Raw genomic sequence first — 20,310 nt, forward strand, 5'->3', positions numbered from 1 at the left:
CATCCACCATTCCCAGGGACAGGGACACCATGGTGTTAGATACAGGGTGCAGCTCCCTCCACACTCTCCCACCATCCACCATTCCCAGGGACAGGGACACCATGGCGTTAGATACAGGGTGCAGCTCCCTCCACACTGTCCCACCATCCACCATTCCCAGGGACAGGGACACCATGGGGTTAGATACAGGGTGCAGCTCCCTCCACACTGTCCCACCATCCACCATTCCCAGGGACAGGGACACCATGACGTTAGATACAGGGTGCAGCTCCCTCCACACTCTCCCACCATCGACCATTCCCAGGGACAGGGACACCATGGCGTTAGATACAGGGTGCAGCTCCCTCCACACTCTCCCACCATCCACCATTTCCAGGGATAGGGACACCATGGGGTTAGATACAGGGTGCAGCTCCCTCTACACTGTCCCACCATCCACCATTCCCACGGACAGCGACACCATGACGTTAGATACAGGGTGGAGCTCCCTCCACACTCTCCCACCATCGACCATTACCAGGGAAAGGGACACCATGGGGTAAGATACAGGGTGCAGCTCCCTCCACACTCTCCCACCATCCACCATTCCCAGGGACAGGGACACCATGGCGTTAGATACAGGGTGCAGCTCCCTCCACACTGTCCCACCATGAACCATTCCCAGGGACAGGGACACCATGGCGTTAGATACAGGGTGCAGCTCCCTCCACACTGTCCCACCATCCACCATTCCCAGGGACAGGGACACCATTACGTTAGATACAGGGTGCAGCTCCCTCCACACTCTCCCACCATCCACCATTCCCAGGGACAGGGACACCATGGGGTTAGATACAGGGTGCAGCTCCCTCCACACTCTCCCACCATCCACCATTCCCAGGGACAGGGACACCATGGGGTTAGATACAGGGTGCAGCTCCCTCCACACTGTCCCACCATCCACCATTCCCAGGGACAGGGACACCATGGGGTTAGATACAGGGTGCAGCTCCCTCCACACTGTCCCACCATCCACCATTCCCAGGGACAGGGACACCATGGGGTTAGATACAGGGTGCAGCTCCCTCCACACTGTCCCACCATCGACCATTCCCAGGGACAGCGACACCATGACGTTAGATACAGGGTGCAGCTCCCTCCACACTCTCCCACCATCCACCATTCCCAGGGACAGGGACACCATGGGGTTAGATACAGGGTGCAGCTCCCTCCACACTGTCCCACCATCCACCATTCCCAGGGACAGGGACACCATGGGGTTAGATACAGGGTGCAGCTCCCTCCACACTGTCCCACCATCCACCATTCCCAGGGACAGGGACACCATGGCGTTAGATACAGGGTGCAGCTCCCTCCACACTGTCCCACCATCCACCATTCCCAGGGACAGGGACACCATGGGGTTAGATACAGGGTGCAGCTCCCTCCACACTGTCCCACCATCCACCATTCCCAGGGACAGGGACACCATGACGTTAGATACAGGGTGCAGCTCCCTCCACACTCTCCCACCATCGACCATTCCCAGGGACAGGGACACCATGGCGTTAGATACAGGGTGCAGCTCCCTCCACACTCTCCCACCATCCACCATTTCCAGGGATAGGGACACCATGGGGTTAGATACAGGGTGCAGCTCCCTCTACACTGTCCCACCATCCACCATTCCCAGGGACAGCGACACCATGACGTTAGATACAGGGTGGAGCTCCCTCCACACTCTCCCACCATCGACCATTACCAGGGAAAGGGACACCATGGGGTAAGATACAGGGTGCAGCTCCCTCCACACTCTCCCACCATCCACCATTCCCAGGGACAGGGACACCATGGCGTTAGATACAGGGTGCAGCTCCCTCCACACTCTCCCACCATGAACCATTCCCAGGGACAGGGACACCATGGCGTTAGATACAGGGTGCAGCTCCCTCCACACTGTCCCACCATCCACCATTCCCAGGGACAGGGACACCATTACGTTAGATACAGGGTGCAGCTCCCTCCACACTGTCCCACCATCCACCATTCCCAGGGACAGGGACACCATGGGGTTAGATACAGGGTGCAGCTCCCTCCACACTCTCCCACCATCCACCATTCCCAGGGACAGGGACACCATGGGGTTAGATACAGGGTGCAGCTCCCTCCACACTGTCCCACCATCCACCATTCCCAGGGACAGGGACACCATGGGGTTAGATACAGGGTGCAGCTCCCTCCACACTGTCCCACCATCCACCATTCCCAGGGACAGGGACACCATGGGGTTAGATACAGGGTGCAGCTCCCTCCACACTGTCCCACCATCGACCATTCCCAGGGACAGCGACACCATGACGTTAGATACAGGGTGCAGCTCCCTCCACACTCTCCCACCATCCACCATTCCCAGGGACAGGGACACCATGGGGTTAGATACAGGGTGCAGCTCCCTCCACACTCTCCCACCATCCACCATTCCCAGGGACAGGGACACCATGGTGTTAGATACAGGGTGCAGCTCCCTCCACACTGTCCCACCATCCACCATTCACAGGGACAGGGACACCATGGCGTTAGATACAGGGTGCAGCTCCCTCCACACTCTCCCACCATCCACCATTCCCAGGGACAGGGACACCATGGCGTTAGATACAGGGTGCAGCTCCCTCCACACTCTCCCACCATCCACCATTCCCAGGGACAGGGACACCATGGTGTTAGATACAGGGTGTAGCTCCCTCCACACTGTCCCACCATCGACCATTCGCAGGGACAGGGACACCATGGCGTTAGATACAGGGTGCAGCTCCCTCCACACTGTCCCACCATCCACCATTCCCACGGACAGGGACACCATGGGGTTAGATACAGGGTGCAGCTCCCTCCACACTCTCCCACCATCGACCATTCCCAGGGACAGGGACACCATGACGTTAGATACAGGGTGCAGCTCCCTCCACACTCTCCCACCATCCACCATTCCCAGGGACAGGGACACCATGGGGTTAGATACAGGGTGCAGCTCCCTCCACACTGTCCCACCATCCACCATTCCCAGGGACAGGGACACCATGGTGTTAGATACAGGGTGCAGCTCCCTCCACACTCTCCCACCAACAAACCCTCCCGGCTCGATACCTGTAGCCAGTGGGATGATACACAGAGCTTAACAGGAGTGGTGCCTTACGTCTGGACAGGAACTTGAAGACACATCTATTCCCACAGGTGGTATTGCAGCAGGTTTGCCAGCCCTCACAGTCGTTGTCCTCATTGCACTGAGTGTGGAAACTCATGGAACAGACGTGGCTCAGTCTGGAAGGTGAGGGACACCTTTGTTCGCTCCCTACAGAGACAGAGGCTCCATCTTAGCTTCAGAAACTGCTGCTGCTGCTGCTTGAACTATCATTCACTGACTTCGCCCCGAGCTCAAGGGCGGGGTGATAGAGAGAGAGACAGAGAGAGAGAGACAGAGAGAGAGAGAGAGAGGGAGAGAAAGAAATAGAGACAGAATGAGGGGGAGAGAGCAAAAGACAAGCAGGGAGAGAGAGACAGAGAGAGAGAAAGAAATAGAGACAGTGAGAGAGACAGACAGACACAGGGATAGAGAGTCAGAGACAAAGCCGGGTGGAGGGGAGTGGTCACGAGAGAGAGAGAGAGAGAGAGAGAGAGAGAGAGAGAGAGAGAAAGAGAGCAAGAGAGAGATAGGAGGTTGGAGACAGAGACAGAGAGAAAGAGAAACAGGAAAAAGGGAGCAGGAGAGACAGACAGAGACAGAAAGAGAGGCGGGGGACAGAGGAAGACAGAGGCAGAGAAAAAGAGAGAAATAGACAAACATAGATATAGAGATGGAAAGAGAGAGGAAAGGAAAGAGAGACAAACAGCCAGACAGAGGAACAGACAGAGAGATAGAAACAGACAGGGAGAGACAGAAAGAGAGACAGACAGAAAGAGCAAAACACAGTGACAGGGAGAGATAGAGAGAGAGGGAGGGAGGGAGACAGAGGCAGAGAGAGGGAGAAACTGAGGGACAGAGTTGGGGAGATGCAGACAGAGAGAGACACACACACAGAGTAAGAGAGAGAGAGGAGAGAGAGAGAGAGAGAGACAGAGAAAGGGAGAGACAGAGGGACAGAGATGGAGAGAGACAGATGGAGGGAGACAAAGAGAAACTGAACGGGAAAGAAAGGGAGAGTGAGAGATGTGATGGGACGAAAGAAGCTGTGAGAGAGAAAGAAAGAAAGAGACAGACACAAACTGACAAGAGAGACAGAGTTCCAAGAACTGATCATGTCTGCCCAATATCGCAGAGACGTCCATTGACAGAGGGAAAGACAGAGAGCGAGGGAGAGAGCGAGAGACACACATTCACACATACGCAGAAATAGCAACACAAACACAGTGACTTTCTGTGTCTCCCGATCCCTGATGAACATGCTCTGGGGTGGAGGTTGTGGGTGGGGAGGGAGACGGTAGAGTGGTGCTAAGTAAACGGGGTTACTTACCCCTGCTGCGGTAGGGATGGACACAGCGTTGCCCACAGCTGGTGTTGCAGCACATCTGCCATGCGTAGCAGTCATCATCCTCCTCACACACCTCGCCGTATTTCAGGTTACACACAGCAGAGAGGCGAGCAGGAGAAGGACACATTCCAGATGTCCGATCTGTCACACAGAGAGAGTGAGGGAGGGAAGGAGGGACAGGGAAAGGGAGAGAGATAGACACGGCTCAGACACAGAGGAAGGCCTCATCAAGGACATCAGGACGTAGCAGCTTTATTGGTGCAACGAGCACTACACCCTCAACCCTCGACTGTGCCGACTACATTCCCAACACCAACCCATTCCACCACGATTGCAGAGATACAAACTGTGCATGGTGTCTCGAGGTGATAAGGAGACTGGGGAACAGTACACACCAGAGAACAGTTCAACCTAAGGAGATGTGGAGACCGGGGAACTGTGACCGGTGATCCCAGTCTGGTATGATCGAAGGATTATGGAATGTACACAGTTACCTGAGACTGACAAACTCCTGCTCTGCCCCATGAAGGGATTGACACAGCGTCTACCGCACGGTGTCTCACAACATGACGTCCACTTGCCACAATCGTCATCATCTTCACACGAGACGCTGTGATTCATCCTGCAGACACGTTCCAGGGAGGATGGCTTAGGACATTCCTCAGATTTCCCAGAGTCTGCAAGTGTAACAGTTCCGCTTATAGGAGAGATCAGGAGAGGTGTGGGTGTGTGAGAGACAGAGACAGAGAGATTGAGAGGGTGGGGGAGAGAGGGACAGGGGGAGAATGAGAGGGAGATCAAGAACTGAGAGGAACAGGGAGGGAAATGTGACAAAGACAGAGAGAGACAGAGGAACGTGCAAGAGGCAGACTGAACAAAGGGGACACAGAGAGAGGGCGAGAGAGAGACAGGAGAGATAGCAACACAGAGAGCAAGTGACAGAGGGAGAGACGTGACCAAGAAAGAGAGGGAGTCGAATGCGACAAAGACAGAAAGAGAGACACAGACGAACATGCAAGAGACAGACAGAACGAGAGGTGAAAGAAGGACAGGGAGAGAGACAGAGAGGAGAGATAGCAACACAGATGGACTGATGGAGAGACACGATGGAGAAAGAGTGGAATGTGACAATGACAGACATAGAGAGAGAGAGAGAGACATACAGACAGAGAGAGGGAGAGAGACAGAGAGAGAGGGAAAGACAGAGAGACACAGAGAGACAGACAGACAAAGAGGGAGAGAGAGAAACAGACAGACGTGCAAAAGATGGAGATGAAATGACGTCACACAGAGAGAGAGAGAGAGAGAGAGGTGTGCTGCAGGAATGCACAAAGAGAGGCAAAGGGAAATACACCACAGACACAAAGTGAGATATAAAGAAGCAAAGGTCACAGTTCTGCCTCATACAGACAGGTTAAGCAGCCATTCCTTTTGGACCAGGAACTACCTCCATAAGACTTTCTGTAGAACGACAGGACACAACGTTTCTGACACCCAGCATCACAGCACCTTTGAGATCCAGCACAATCTTGGTCCGACTCACACACCTTCCCAAAAGTGGAGTTACACACACGGGCAAGATGGTCTGGGCGAGGGCACAGCCCGTCATCTTCCATTGGGAGAAAAGACAGAGACAGAACCGCACGGGGTTAGATACAGAGTAAAGAACCCTCTGCACTGTCCCCATTAAACACTCCCAGGGACCGGGACAGCAGGGGGTTAGACACAGAGTAAAGAACCCTCTACATTGTCCCCATTAAACACTCCCAGGACAGGGACACCACGGGGTCAGACACAGAGTAAAGAACCCTCTACATTGTCCCCATTAAACACTCCCAGGGACAGGGACACCACGGGGTGAGATACAGAGTAAAGAACCCTCTACATTGTCCCCATTAAACACTCCCAGGGACCGGGACAGCACGGGGTTAGATACAGAGTAAAGAACCCTTTACATTGCCCCATTAAACACTCCCAGGAAAGGGACACCACGGGGATAGACACAGAGTAAAGAACCCTCTACACTGTCCCCATTAAACACTCCCAGGGACAGGGACATCATGGGGTTAGACACAGAGTAAAGAAACCTCTACATTGTCCCCATTAAACACTCCCAGGAAAGGGACACCACGGGGTTCGACACAGAGGAAAGAAACCTCTACATTGTCCCCATTAAACCCTCCCAGGACAGGGACAGCACGGGGTTAGACACAGAGTAAAGAACCCTCTACATTGTCCCCATTAAACACTCCCAGGACAGGGACACCACGGGGTTAGATACAGAGTAAAGAACCCTCTACACTGTCCCCATTAAACAGTCCCAGGAAAGGGACACCATGCGGTTAGACACAGAGTAAAGAACCCTCTACATTGTCCCCATTAAACACTCCCAGGAAAGGGACACCACGGGGTTAGACACAGAGTAAAGAACCCTCTACATTGTCCCCATTAAACACTCCCAGGACAGGGACACCACGGGGTTAGACACAGAGTAAAGAACCCTCTACATTGTCCCCATTAAACACTCCCAGGACAGGGACACCACGGGGTTAGATACAGAGTAAAGAACCCTCTACACTGTCCCCATTAAACAGTCCCAGGACAGGGACACCATGCGGTTAGACACAGAGTAAAGAACCCTCTACATTGTCCCCATTAAACACTCCCAGGACAGGGACAGCATGGGGTTAGACACAGAGTAAAGAACCCTCTACACTGTCCCCATTAAACACTCCCAGGATAGGGACAGCATGGGGTTAGACACAGAGTAAAGAACCCTCTACACTGTCCCCATTAAACACTCCCAGGATAGGGACACCACGGGGTTAGACACAGAGTAAAGAACCCTCTACATTGTCCCCATTAAACACTCCCAGGAAAGGGACACCACGGGATTAGGTACAGAGTTCCTCCACACTGTCCCACATCGAAGAACTGCAGTTCACGGACAGCATGGGGTCAGATGCAGAGTAAAGTTCACTTTGCACTCTCCGCACTAAACACTCCCAGGACAGGGACAGCATGGGGTTAGACACAGAGTAACGCTGCCTCTAACTCACCCCCATCAGACTCCCCAAGGACAGGGACAGCACATGGTGAGATACACATTGAAACATTGCTCTGTCCTGTCCCACACCACATCCATTCAGGAACACCAGATGAACAGTGAGTGAAGCTCAGACAAGAAGAACTCACCATTTCTGAAATGCCTGAGGACACATCTGTACCCACACGGGGTCATGCAGCACGTGCCCCATCTGCCACAGTCGCTCTCATTTCTACATTCCCTGCCCAGAGTTGTGTTACACACATAGCTCAGTTGACTTGGGCTTGAGCACTCTCCGGGTCTCTCACCTGGAAACACAACATTCCGATATAAGACTCGACTTACACACGAGAGGGGAGACCGACAGGGATTCCACATCAGGGATATATTTGCTGTTTTCAGGAGTGCAATGGTCCGGGAAAAAGAATTGGAACAATGTACAGACTGGGGTCGACCACAGTCTAATCCCTGCAGTTTCGGGACTCTCTCACTCTGCTCCCTGCAGTCTCGGGACTCTCTCAGTCTGCTCCCTGCAGTCTCAGGACTCTCTCACTCTGCTCCCTGCAGTCTCGGGTCTCTCTCTCTCTCTCTGCTCCCTGTAGTCTCGGGACTCTCTCAGTCTGCTCCCTGCAGTCTCGGGACTCTCTCAGTCTACTCCCTGCAGTCTCGGGACTCTCTCACTCTGCTCCCTGCAGTCTCGGGACTCTCAGTCTGCTCCCTGCAGTCTCGGGACTCTCTCACTCTGCTCCCTGCAGTCTCGGGACTCTCTCAGTCTGCTCCCCACAGTCTCGGGACTCTCTCAGTCTGCTCCCTGCAGTCTCGGGACTCTCTCACTCTGCGCCCTGCAGTCTCGGGACTCTCTCAGTCTGCTCCCTGCAGTCTCAGGACTCTCTCAGTCTGCTCCCTGCAGTCTCGGGACTCTCTCAGTCTGCTCCCTGCAGTCTCGGGACTCTCTCACTCTGATCCCTGCAGTCTCGGGACTCTCTCAGTCTGCTCCCTGCAGTCTTGGGACTCTCTCAGTCTGCTCCCTGCAGTCTCGGGACTCTCTCACTCTGCTCCCTGCAGTCTCGGGACTCTCTCGGTCTGCTCCCTGCAGTCTCGGGACTCTCTCACTCTGCTCCCTGCAGTCTCGGGGCTCTCTCAGTCTGCTCCCTGCAGTCTCGGGACTCTCTCAGTCTGCTCCATGCAGTCTCGGGACTCTCTCACTCTGATCCCTGCAGTCTCAGGACTCTCTCACTCTGCTCCCTGCAGTCTCGGGACTCTCTCACTCTGATCCCTGCAGTCACGGGACTCTCTCAGTCTACTCCCTGCAGTCTCGGGACTCTCTCAGTCTGCTCCCTGTAGTCTCGGGACTCTCTCTGTCTGCTCCCTGCAGTCTCGGGACTCTCTCAGTCTGCTCCCTGCAGTCTCGGGACTCTCTCAGTCTGCTCCCTGCAGTCTCGGGACTCTCTCACTCTGATCCCTGCAGTCTCGGGACTCTCTCACTCTGATCCCCGCAGTCTCGGGACTCTCTCTGTCTGCTCCCTGCAGTCTCGGGACTCTCTCAGTCTGCTCCCTGTAGTCTCGGGACTCTCTCAGTCTGCTCCCAGCAGTCTCGGGACTCTCTCACTCTGCTCCCTGCAGTCTCGGGACTCTCTCACTCTGCTCCCTGCCGTCTCGGGACTCTCTCACTCTGCTCCCTGCAGTCTCGGGACTCTCTCACTCTGCTCCCTGCAGTCTCGGGACTCTCTCACTCTGCTCCCTGCAGTCTCGGGACTCTCTCACTCTGCTCCCCGCAGTCTCGGGACTCTCTCAGTCTGCTCCCTGCAGTCTCGGGACTCTCTCACTCTGCTCCCTGCAGTCTCGGGACTCTCTCAGTCTGTACCCTGCCGTCTCCGTTGTGCTGAACTATCTTGCCCCAGACCATTCCCCTGCTGACACTCTGTCAGACCCTAATCCTTACCTTGCCTGAATGAGGAGACACATTTCTTGCCACATCCAATCTCGCAGCACTGTTCATAGGAAGGACAATCATCATCATCCTCACAAGATCGAGTCCTGTTTTTCTTGCAGTGAAAAGACACACGGGAATGTTCTGGGCATTTCTTTCGCAAAACTGAAGGAGAGAATAAGGTTTCACTTGGTCAATTTGTTTACATACAGTGTAATGTTTCCATTGTCCTCTATCAAACACTCCCACGACACGGACAGTGGTATTAGATACAGAGTCATGGTTCCTCTACAGCGCCGACTCATCAAACACTACCAGGATAGAAACACCATGCTCATAGGTACAGTGTAAAGCTGACTCTACACTGCTCACATTGGTCCTCTTCAGCACATTCGGGATTATCACACAAACCTGTGGTAGGCACCGCGGTGATGGATACTCACATTTACTGATGAATGTTGGGACACATTTCCCACCGCAGCCCTTGGCCAGGCAGCACCTCTGCCACACGTCGCATTGCGTGTCGTTCTTGCAGTCTTTTCCCAGGGTCGTGTTGCACAACATCGTCAGCCTCCTTGCAATGGGACAGGTTCCGTTCTCTGTGAAGACAAACACAGGGAGATGGGGGACAGAATCAGACAACAAATCACTTGTGACTGTGGAATTAACAGATAAACACCCCACTCTCCCATCTCACTGACAGAATGGAGCCCAGTGCCTTGTGAAGGAAGCTGGGAATTGGAGAGAGGGTGGGACAACTCAGCCTTCACAACACTACTCCATGATCTGCCGCAGTATTCCAGACAGCTCACACACAATTCCTCTCTCGTGGCCTACAGTGGGAACAGAGAACGGGCTGAGGAGAGACAGACGACTTAACTGTGATGGAACAGAGGCATCAGACAGACCAAAACATCCAAACAGGGTGTACTCATATTCCTGGAGAGTAGGATACTGTGTGGTTTGCACAACAATCCCTCCCTAACCCAGGGACAGGGATCGGGAACAGGATCCCTGTCTGTGTCACACCACAATCCCTCGCTAACCCAGGGACAGGGATTGGGAACAGGATCCCTGTCCGTGTCACACCAAAATCCCTCCCTAACCCAGGGACAGGGATCGGGAACAGGATCCCTGTCTGTGTCACACCACAATCCCTCCCTAACCCAGGGACAGGGATCGGGAACAGGATCCCTGTCTGTTTCACACCACAATCCCTCCTTAACCCAGGGACAGGGATCGGGTACAGGATCCCTGTCTGTGTCACACCACAATCCCTCCCTAACCCAGGGACAGGGATCGGGAACAGGATCCCTGTCTGTTTCACACCACAATCCCTCCCTAACACAGGGACAGGGATCGGGAACAGGATCCCAGTCTGTTTCACAACACAATCCCTCCCTAATCCAGGGACAGGGATCGGGAACAGGATCCCAGTCTGTGTCAAACCACAATCCCTCCCTAACCCAGGGACAGGGATCGGGAACAGGATCCCTGTCTGTGTCACACCACAATCCCTCCCTAACACAGGGACAGGGATCGGGAACAGGATCCCTGTCTGTGTCAAACCACAATCCCTCCCTAATCCAGGGACAGGGATCGGGAACAGGATCCCTGTCTGTGTCACACCACAATCCCTCCCTAACACGGGGACAGGGATCGGGAACAGGATCCCTGTCTGTGTCACACCACAATCCCTCCCTAACCCAGGGACAGGGATCGGGAACAGGATCCCAGTCTGTGTCACACCACAACCCCTCCCTAACCCAGGGACAGGTATCAGGAACAGGATCCCTGTCTGTGTCACACCACAATCCCTCCCTAATCCAGGGACAGGGATCGGGAACAGGATCCCTGTCTGTGTCACACCACAATCCCTCCCTAATCCAGGGACAGGGATCGGGAACAGGATCCCAGACTGTTTCACGCCACAATCCCTCCCTAACCCAGGGACAGGGATTGGGAACAGTATCCCTGTCTGTGTCACACCACAATCCCTCCCGAACCCAGGGACAGGGATTGGGAACAGGATCCCTGTCTGTGTCACACCACAATCCCTCCCTAATCCAGGGGAAGGGATCGGGAACAGGATCCCTGTCTGTGTCACACCACAATCCCTCCCTAACCCAGGGACAGGGATTGGGAACACAGGATCCCTGTCTGTTTCACACCACAATCCCTCCCTAACCCAGGGACAGGGATCGGGAACAGGATCCCTGTCTGTTTCACACCACAATCCCTCCCTAACCCAGGGACAGGGATCGGGAACAGGATCCCTGTCTGTGTCACACCACAATCCCTCCCTAATCCAGGGGAAGGTATCGGGAACAGGATCCCTGTCTGTGTCACACCACAATCCCTCCCTAACCCAGGGACAGGGATCGGGAACAGGATCCCTGTCTGTGTCACACCACGATCCATCCCTAATCCAGGGATAGGGATCGGGAACAGGATCCCTGTCTGTGTCACACCACAATCCCTCCCTAACACAGGGACAGGGATCGGGAACAGGATCCCAGTCTGTGTCACACCACAATCCCTCCCTAACCCAGGGACAGGGATCGGGAACAGGATCCCAGTCTGTGTCACACCACAATCCCTCCCTAACCCAGGGACAGGGATCGGGAACAGGATCCCTGTCTGTTTCACACCACAATCCCTCCCTAACCCAGGGACAGGGATTGGGAACACAGGATCCCTGTCTGTGTCACACCACAATCCCTCCCTAACCCAGGGACAGGGATCGGGAACAGGATCCCTGTCTGTTTCACACCACAATCCCTCCCTAACCCAGGGACAGGGATTGGGAACACAGGATCACTGTCTGTGTAACACCACAATCCCTCCCTAACACAGGGACAGGGATCGGGAACAGGATCCCTGTCTGTTTCACACCACAATCCCTCCCTAACCCAGGGACAGGGATTGGGAACAGGATCCCAGTCTGTGTCACACCACGATCCCTCCCTAACACAGGGACAGGGATCGGGAACAGGATCCCTGTCTGTGTCACACCACGATCCATCCCTTACCAGGTACAGGGATTAGAAGCGGGGTCCTGTTCTGCCGAGCCCCTATCCCTCGCTAACCTGGGAGGAGGGATCAGAGCCGGGATTCCAGGATGGCCTTGGGGAATCTGTACTCCCTGGATACTGTCTATGTCCGGCACATTGGATGTGTTTCCCTCTCTCACACACTCTCTCTCTCTTTCTCACCTCCAGTGAAACACTTTGGGATGCATTTCTTCCCACAGCCAGCATCACAACACGAGTGGTATCCATCACAGTCCCCGTTGTCATTACAGGAACGCCCGGTGCTGATCTGACAGAACATGGAGAGGGTGTCCTCCTCTGGGCACTGGTCAGCAGGCTCTGTCAATGGGAAGGTAGGACAGACACAGTTACAGAGTCCCACACAGGGCCCTTCACATACTCCTTCACACCTTCCCCATCTGTTCCCCACCCTCCCCCCATTCCCAAACCAGGGAATGCTCATTCTACTGCCCACCCTCTGCAATAACCCTCTCACTTACTGTTGCTTCCCTCTTTCCCTCCAACTGCTCTCCTCCTCTGACAGCATCACTTTCCCCTTTCCATGGTGATAAACTCCTGAAAACGTTTTATCTCTTGGGTTTTCACATCCCTTTATCCCCTACCAGTTCCTCAATCTGTCAAGGTGCCTCCTCAACATCGCTCCTGTACCTGCCTCCACCACCCCCCGTGACAGCACTTTCCACATACTAACCACCCTGTGTGTTAAACAAACCTGCCTCCCACGGTCTCCCCTTTTACCCCAAATCTGTGCTCCTATAGTCATTGACATTTCTGTCCTGGGAAAGTAAAACTGACCAGGCGATACATTCGGTTTGTAAGTGAGGAACCTTCTATCAGGTCGACTCTCATCCTTTCCATGTTCACGTGAAAACAAACCAGGCTTATTCGATCTCCCAAAACGCATCACCTCACATTTGCTCAGATTACACTCCATCTCTTCACCCAATCCTCTGGTCTATCTCCATCCTGCTCTGTCCTCGGGCAATCCTCCTTCGTATCCACAGCTACCCCTAACCTGCGTGACGATCACGAACATATTCATCGGGGGGGCCACCTTCATTCTCCTCCTATATATCTGATAAATGGCAAGGGGGTCACAGCACAAATCCCTGTGGGACACCACCGATCACGGTTCTCCAGTCCCTTTCACTGCTACTCTCTGTGCTTCTGTCACTAAGCCAGTTGTGGATCCATCTTACCAGCTCACTGTGTGTGGATCCCGTGTATATTCACCTTCTGTTCTGGCCTACCATGAGAGACCTTGTCAAAGGCCTTGTTACAATCCCTATCGACAACACCCACTGACCTGCCCTCACCAATCACCTTTCTCACTTTCTCAAAAATACAGGCTCAGTCAAGCTTGGGAGACACAGCCGTCCCTGTACAAAGCTACCTTTCCTGTTGCTAACAAGGCTATGTTTATCCCGGAATGCTGGAGTGGGACTTACAGCCCGGTGTCCACACCACAGCGGGTCTAGCCTGACAAAGCCCTGCCCTCCCATGCAAAGGAGACCCTGTCACTGAATGTGGGGGGATTATTGGTCCTCTGACCTGCTGGGGTAGCGTAGGTTCGGGGTGAGAGGGGCTTACTTCTCGCAAACCACTGTGACACACATCGAGGTCCACACTCCGTCTTACAGCACGATGCCCAGTGACCACAGGAATCGTCTCCATCGCAGGGAGCGGTGAAGTTCATCCGACAGACATAATGCAGTCTGGTCGTGTCCGGACATGTGGATCCTTGGCCTTTAGGAGACACTGAGAGAGAGAGAAAAACAGCTTTCACCACAACTGCTGATCCAACAGAGACCCTTCCCTGGGAAACATCTCTCACAGACAGCAGAGAAACTGGAGCTAGAGGGGGTGGCAGAGATAGGGAGAGGTTCAGGGGGGTTACAGACATAGGGAGGGGCTGTAGGGGGGTTACAGAGATAGGGAGGGGGTGTAGGGGGTTACAGAGATAGGGAGGGGGTGTAGGGGGGGTTACAGAGACAGGGAGGGGGTGTAGGGGGTTACAGAGATAGGGAGGGGCTGCAGGGGGTTACAGAGATAGGGAGGGCGTGTAGGGGGGTTACAGAGATAGGGAGGGGCTGTAGGGGGGGTTACAGAGATAGGGAGGGGGTGTAGGGGGGTTACAGAGATAGGGAGGGGGTGTAGGGGGGGTTACAGAGACAGGGACGGGGTGTAGGGGGTGACAGAGACAGGGAGGGGGTATAGGGGGGTTACAGAGACAGGGAGGAGGTGTAGGGGGGGTTACAGAGATAGGGAGGGGGTGTAGGGGGGTAACAGAGATAGGGAGGGGCTGTAGGGGGTTACAGAGATAGGGAGGGGGTGTAGGGGGGTTACAGACATAGGGAGGGGCTGTAGGGGGGTTACAGAGATAGGGAGGGAGGGGAGGGGGTTACAGAGGTAGGGAGGGGGTGTAGGGGGGTTACAGAGATAGGGAGGGGCTGTAGGGGGTTACAGAGATAGGGAGGGGGTGTAGGGGGGTTACAGAGATAGGGAGGGGCTGTAGGGGGGGTTACAGAGATAGGGAGGGGGTTACAGAGATAGGGAGGGGGTGTAGGGGGGTTACAGAGATAGGGAGGGGGTGTACGGGGTTACAGAGATTGGGAGGGGGGTGTAGGGGGGTTACAGAGATAGGGAGGGGGTGTAGGGGGTTACAGAGACAGGGAGGGGGTGTAGGGGGTGACAGAGACAGGGAGGGGGTATAGGGGGGTTACAGAGATAGGGAGGGGGTGTAGGGGGGTTACAGAGATAGGGAGGGGGGTGAAGGGGGGTTACAGAGATAGGGAGAGGGTGTAGGGGGGTTACAGAGACAGGGAGGAGGTGTAGGGGGGGTTACAGAGATAGGGAGGGGGTGTAGGGGGGTTACAGAGATAGGGAGGGGGGTGAAGGGGGGTTACAGAGTTAGGGAGAGGGTGTAGGGGGGTTACAGAGATAGGGAGGGGGGTGTAGGGGGGGTTACAGAGATAGGGAGGGGGGTGTAGGGGGTTACAGAGATAGGGAGGGGGTGTAGGGGGTTACAGAGATAGGGAGGGGGTGTAGGGGGGTTACAGAGATAGGGAGGGGGGTGAAGGGGGGTTACAGAGATAGGGAGGGGGTGTAGGGGGTTACAGAGATAGGGAGGGGGTGGAGGGGGTTACAGAGATAGGGAGAGGTTCAGGGGGCTTACAGAGATAGGGAGGGGGGTGTAGGGGGGTTACAGAGATAGGGAGAGGGTGTAGGGGGGTTACAGAGATAGGGAGGGGGGTGTTGGGGGGTTACAGAGATAGGGAGAGGGTGTAGGGGGGTTACAGAGATAGGGAGGGGGGTGTAGGGGGGTTACAGAGATAGGGAGGGGGTGTAGGGGGTTACAGAGATAGGGTGGGGGTGTAGGGGGTTACAGAGATAGGGAGGGGGTGGAGGGGGGTTACAGAGATAAGGAGGGGGTGTAGGGGGGTTACAGAGATAGGGGGAGGTGCAGGGGGGTGTTACAGAGATAGGGAGGGGGTGTAGGGGGGTTACAGAGACAGGGAGGGGGTATGGTGGGGTTACAGAGATAGGGAGGGGGTGTAGGGGGGTTAGAGATATAGGGAGGGGGTGTAGGGGGGTTACAGAGATAGGGAGGGGGTGTGGGGGGGGTTACAGAGACGGGCAGGGGGTATGTGGGTTACAGAGACAGGGAGAGGGTGTGGGGCTGGAGGGGGTTACAGAGATAGGGAGGTGGTGTAGGGACTGGAGGGGGTTACACAGATAGGGAGGAGGTGTGCGGCTGGATTGGTTACAGAGATAGGGTGGGGGTGTAGGGGCTTGAAAAGGTTGCAGAGATAGATAGTGGATGTAGGGGGTTACAGATATAGGGAGGGTGTGTCGGCTGGAGGGGGTTACACAGATAGGGAGGAGGTGTGGGGCTGGAGGGGCTTACAGAGATAGGGTGGGGGTTTAGGGGGTTACAGAGACAGGGAGGGGGTGTAGGGGGGTTACAGAGACAGGGAGGGGGTGTAGGGGGTTACAGAGACAGGGAGGGGGTGTGGGGCTGGAGGGGGTTACAGAGATCGGGAGGGCTGTTGGGGCTGGATGAGGTGACAGAGATCGGTTTGGGGTTTAGGTGGCTGGCCAAGATTATGGAGATCGAGAGGGGTGTGCAGGAGTTCCCAGAATAAGCGAATGGTGCTGATCACGAGGTGGTGACACAGTTGTCCAGGTCTGGATTTGAAGACAATAATGGGGTGTGTACAGCAGGAGGCCGTATTGCACAGCGTGCCATTGGGTGTTCCCAATCCTACATGGTGGTGTGTGAACCAGACTCAGGATTTGACACTCAGGGTTGGATGGGGGAACAGAGATCAGAGAGACTACAGTGGTTCACGATGAGCTGAACACCATGGAAGATGGGAATGGTGAGGTTCGTCAGGAGAGGAATGTGAGAATTGAGTCTGAGACAGACAGCTCTCTCCCACCCAGATACAGTGACATGGCTCTGAGGGGATCTTTCCTCCTTACCTCCAGGCTTGAAGCTCATGACACATCTCCTCCCACATCCAGTCTCACAACACTTTTGCCAGATATCACAGTCGTCATCAGTGGAACATTGAGATCCCAGTTTCATCTGACAAATGGGCTGGAGACGAGATTCTGCTGGACATTCAAAGGCCTCCTCTGTGGGGAAAGCATAACTCTGAGCTCAAACTAAACTGCTGCTGGACAGGGTTAACAGTTCACAACATCAAGGACGAGGAACACAAGGAGACCATTCAGATCACCTGGACTGCCCCAATCGCTCAATAAGATCATTGCTGATCCACTACAAGGACTGTACTTTCTTCTCATCTCCCCGCACACCCACATTCTTTTTACATCTCACGCTCTTACAAACCACTTTGCTCTCCACCACACACAGTGAAGACTCTCCACTCGATCACAAATACAGGCACGCTCTCAACTCTCCCTCAAATACAGGGACGCTCTCTCCCCACTCACACAGGGACCACTCTCCTCTCTCACACACAGGGACCACTCTCCTCTCACACACACAGGGACCACTCTCCTCTCACACACACACAGGGACCACTCTCCTCTCTCACACACACAGGGACCACTCTCCTCTCTCACACACAGGGACCACTCTCCTCTCACACACACAGGGACCACTCTCCTCTCACACACACAGGGACCACTCTCCTCACACACACACACAGGGACCACTCTCCTCTCACACACACAGGGACCACTCTCCTCTCTCACACACAGGGACCACTCTCCTCTCACACACACACAGGGACCACGCTCCTCTCACACACACAGGGACCACTCTCCTCTCACACACACACACAGGGACCACTCTCACACACACAGGGACCACTCTCCTCTCTCACACACACAGGGACCACTCTCCTCTCTCACACACAGGGACCACTCTCCTCTCACACACACAGGGACCACTCTCCTCTCACACACACAGGGACCACTCTCCTCACACACACACGGGGACCACTCTCCTCTCACACACACAGGGACCACTCTCCTCTCACACACACACAGGGACCACTCTCCTCTCTCACACACAGGGACCACTCTCCTCTCACACACACAGGGACCACTCTCCTCTCACACACACGGGGACCACTCTCCTCTCACACACACAGGGACCACTCTCCTCTCTCACACACAGGGACCACTCTCCTCTCACACACACACAGGGACCACTCTCCTCTCACACACACAGGGACCACTCTCCTCTCACACACACACAGGGACCACTCTCCTCTCTCACACACACAGGGACCACTCTCCTCTCACACACACAGGGACCACTCTCCTCTCACACACACAGGGACCACTCTCCTCTCTCACACACACAGGGACCACTCTCCTCTCACACACACACAGGGACCACTCTCCTCACACACACACAGGGACCACTCTCCTCACACACACACAGGGACCACTCTCCTCACACACACACAGGGACCACTCTCCTGTCACACACACACAGGGACCACTCTCCTCTCACACAGAGAGGGACCACTCTCCTCTCACACACACAGGGACCACTCTCCTCTCACACACACACAGGGACCACTCTCCTCTCACACACACAGGGACCACTCTCCTCACACACACAGGGACCACTCTCCTCTCACACACACAGGGACCACTCTCCTCTCACACAGAGAGGGACCACTCTCCTCTCACACACACAGGGACCACTCTCCTCTCACACACACACAGGGACCACTCTCCTCTCACACACACAGGGACCACTCTCCTCTCACACACACAGGGACCACTCTCCTCTCACACACACACAGGGACCACTCTCCTCTCACACACACAGGGACCACTCTCCTCTCACACACAGGGACCACTCTCCTCTCACACACACACAGGGACCACTCTCCTCTCACACACACAGGGACCACTCTCCTCTCACACACACAGGGACCACTCTCCTCTCTCACACACACAGGGACCACTCTCCTCTCACACACACAGGGACCACTCTCCTCTCACACACACACAGGGACCACTCTCCTCTCTCTCACACACACAGGGACCACTCTCCGCTCACACACACACACAGGGACCACTCTCCTCTCACACACACAGGGACCACTCTCCTCTCTCACACACACAGGGACCACTCTCCTCTCACACACAGGGACCACTCTCCTCTCACACACAGGGACCACTCTCCTCTCACACACACAGGGACTACTCTCCTCTCACACACACAGGGACCACTCTCCTCTCACACACACACAGGGACCACTGTCCTCACACACACACACAGGGACCACTCCCCTCTCACACACACAGGGACCACTCTCCTCTCACACACACAGGGACCACTCTCCTCTCACACACACACAGGGACCACTCTCCTCTCTCTCACACACACAGGGACCACTCTCCGCTCACACACACACACAGGGACCACTCTCCTCTCACACACACAGGGACCACTCTCCTCTCTCACACACACAGGGACCACTCTCCTCTCACACACAGGGACCACTCTCCTCTCACACACAGGGACCACTCTCCTCTCACACACACAGGGACCACTCTCCTCTCACACACACACAGGGACCACTCTCCTCTCACACACACAGGGACCACTCTCCTCTCACACACACACAGGGACCACTCTCCTCACACACACACACAGGGACCCCTCTCCTCTCACACACACAGGGACCACTCTCCTCTCACACACACAGGGACCACTCTCCTCTCACACACACAGGGACCACTCTCCTCTCACACACACAGGGACCACTCTCCTCTCACACACACAGGGACCACTCTCCTCTCACACACACATAGGGACCACTCTCCTCTCACACACACAGGGACCACTCTCCTCTCACACACACAGGGACCACTCTCCTCTCACACACACACACAGGGACCACTCTCCTCTCACACACAGGGACCACTCCCCTCTCACACACACAGGGACCACTCTCCTCTCACACACAGGGAACACTCTCCTCTCTCACACACAGGGACCACTCTCCTCTCACACACACAGGGACCACTCTCCTCTCACACACACAGGGACCACTCTCCTCTCACACACAGGGACCACTCTCCTCTCTCACACACACACAGGGACCACTCTCCTCTCACACACACAGGGACCACTCTCCTCTCACACACACAGGGACCACTCTCCTCTCACATACACACAGGGACCACTCTCCTCTCTCACACACACACAGGGACCACTCTCCCCTCTCACACACACAGGGACCACTCTCCTCTCACACAAACACAGGGACCACTCTCCTC

General features: G+C 55.1%; 1 protein-coding gene across 1 annotated transcript in view; it reads right to left on the reverse strand.

Moving 5' to 3' along the window:
* Positions 1-20,310, reverse strand: part of LOC140472017 (uncharacterized) — a 153,146-nt gene that overhangs the window by 57,204 nt on the left and 75,632 nt on the right. Inside the window, exons 35-44 of the mRNA XM_072567457.1 lie at positions 17,017-17,172; positions 14,122-14,289; positions 12,694-12,849; positions 9,922-10,077; positions 9,491-9,643; positions 7,698-7,856; positions 5,950-6,111; positions 4,997-5,179; positions 4,485-4,643; positions 3,170-3,325 (exon numbers count right to left, since the gene is read on the reverse strand). Coding sequence (XP_072423558.1) covers positions 3,170-3,325; positions 4,485-4,643; positions 4,997-5,179; positions 5,950-6,111; positions 7,698-7,856; positions 9,491-9,643; positions 9,922-10,077; positions 12,694-12,849; positions 14,122-14,289; positions 17,017-17,172 — 1,608 coding nt within the window. The remainder of the gene's footprint in view (positions 1-3,169; positions 3,326-4,484; positions 4,644-4,996; positions 5,180-5,949; positions 6,112-7,697; positions 7,857-9,490; positions 9,644-9,921; positions 10,078-12,693; positions 12,850-14,121; positions 14,290-17,016; positions 17,173-20,310) is intronic.

The sequence above is a fragment of the Chiloscyllium punctatum genome, unplaced genomic scaffold (assembly GCF_047496795.1).
Source record: "Chiloscyllium punctatum isolate Juve2018m unplaced genomic scaffold, sChiPun1.3 scaffold_218, whole genome shotgun sequence".
Taxonomy (NCBI): Eukaryota; Metazoa; Chordata; class Chondrichthyes; order Orectolobiformes; family Hemiscylliidae; genus Chiloscyllium; species Chiloscyllium punctatum.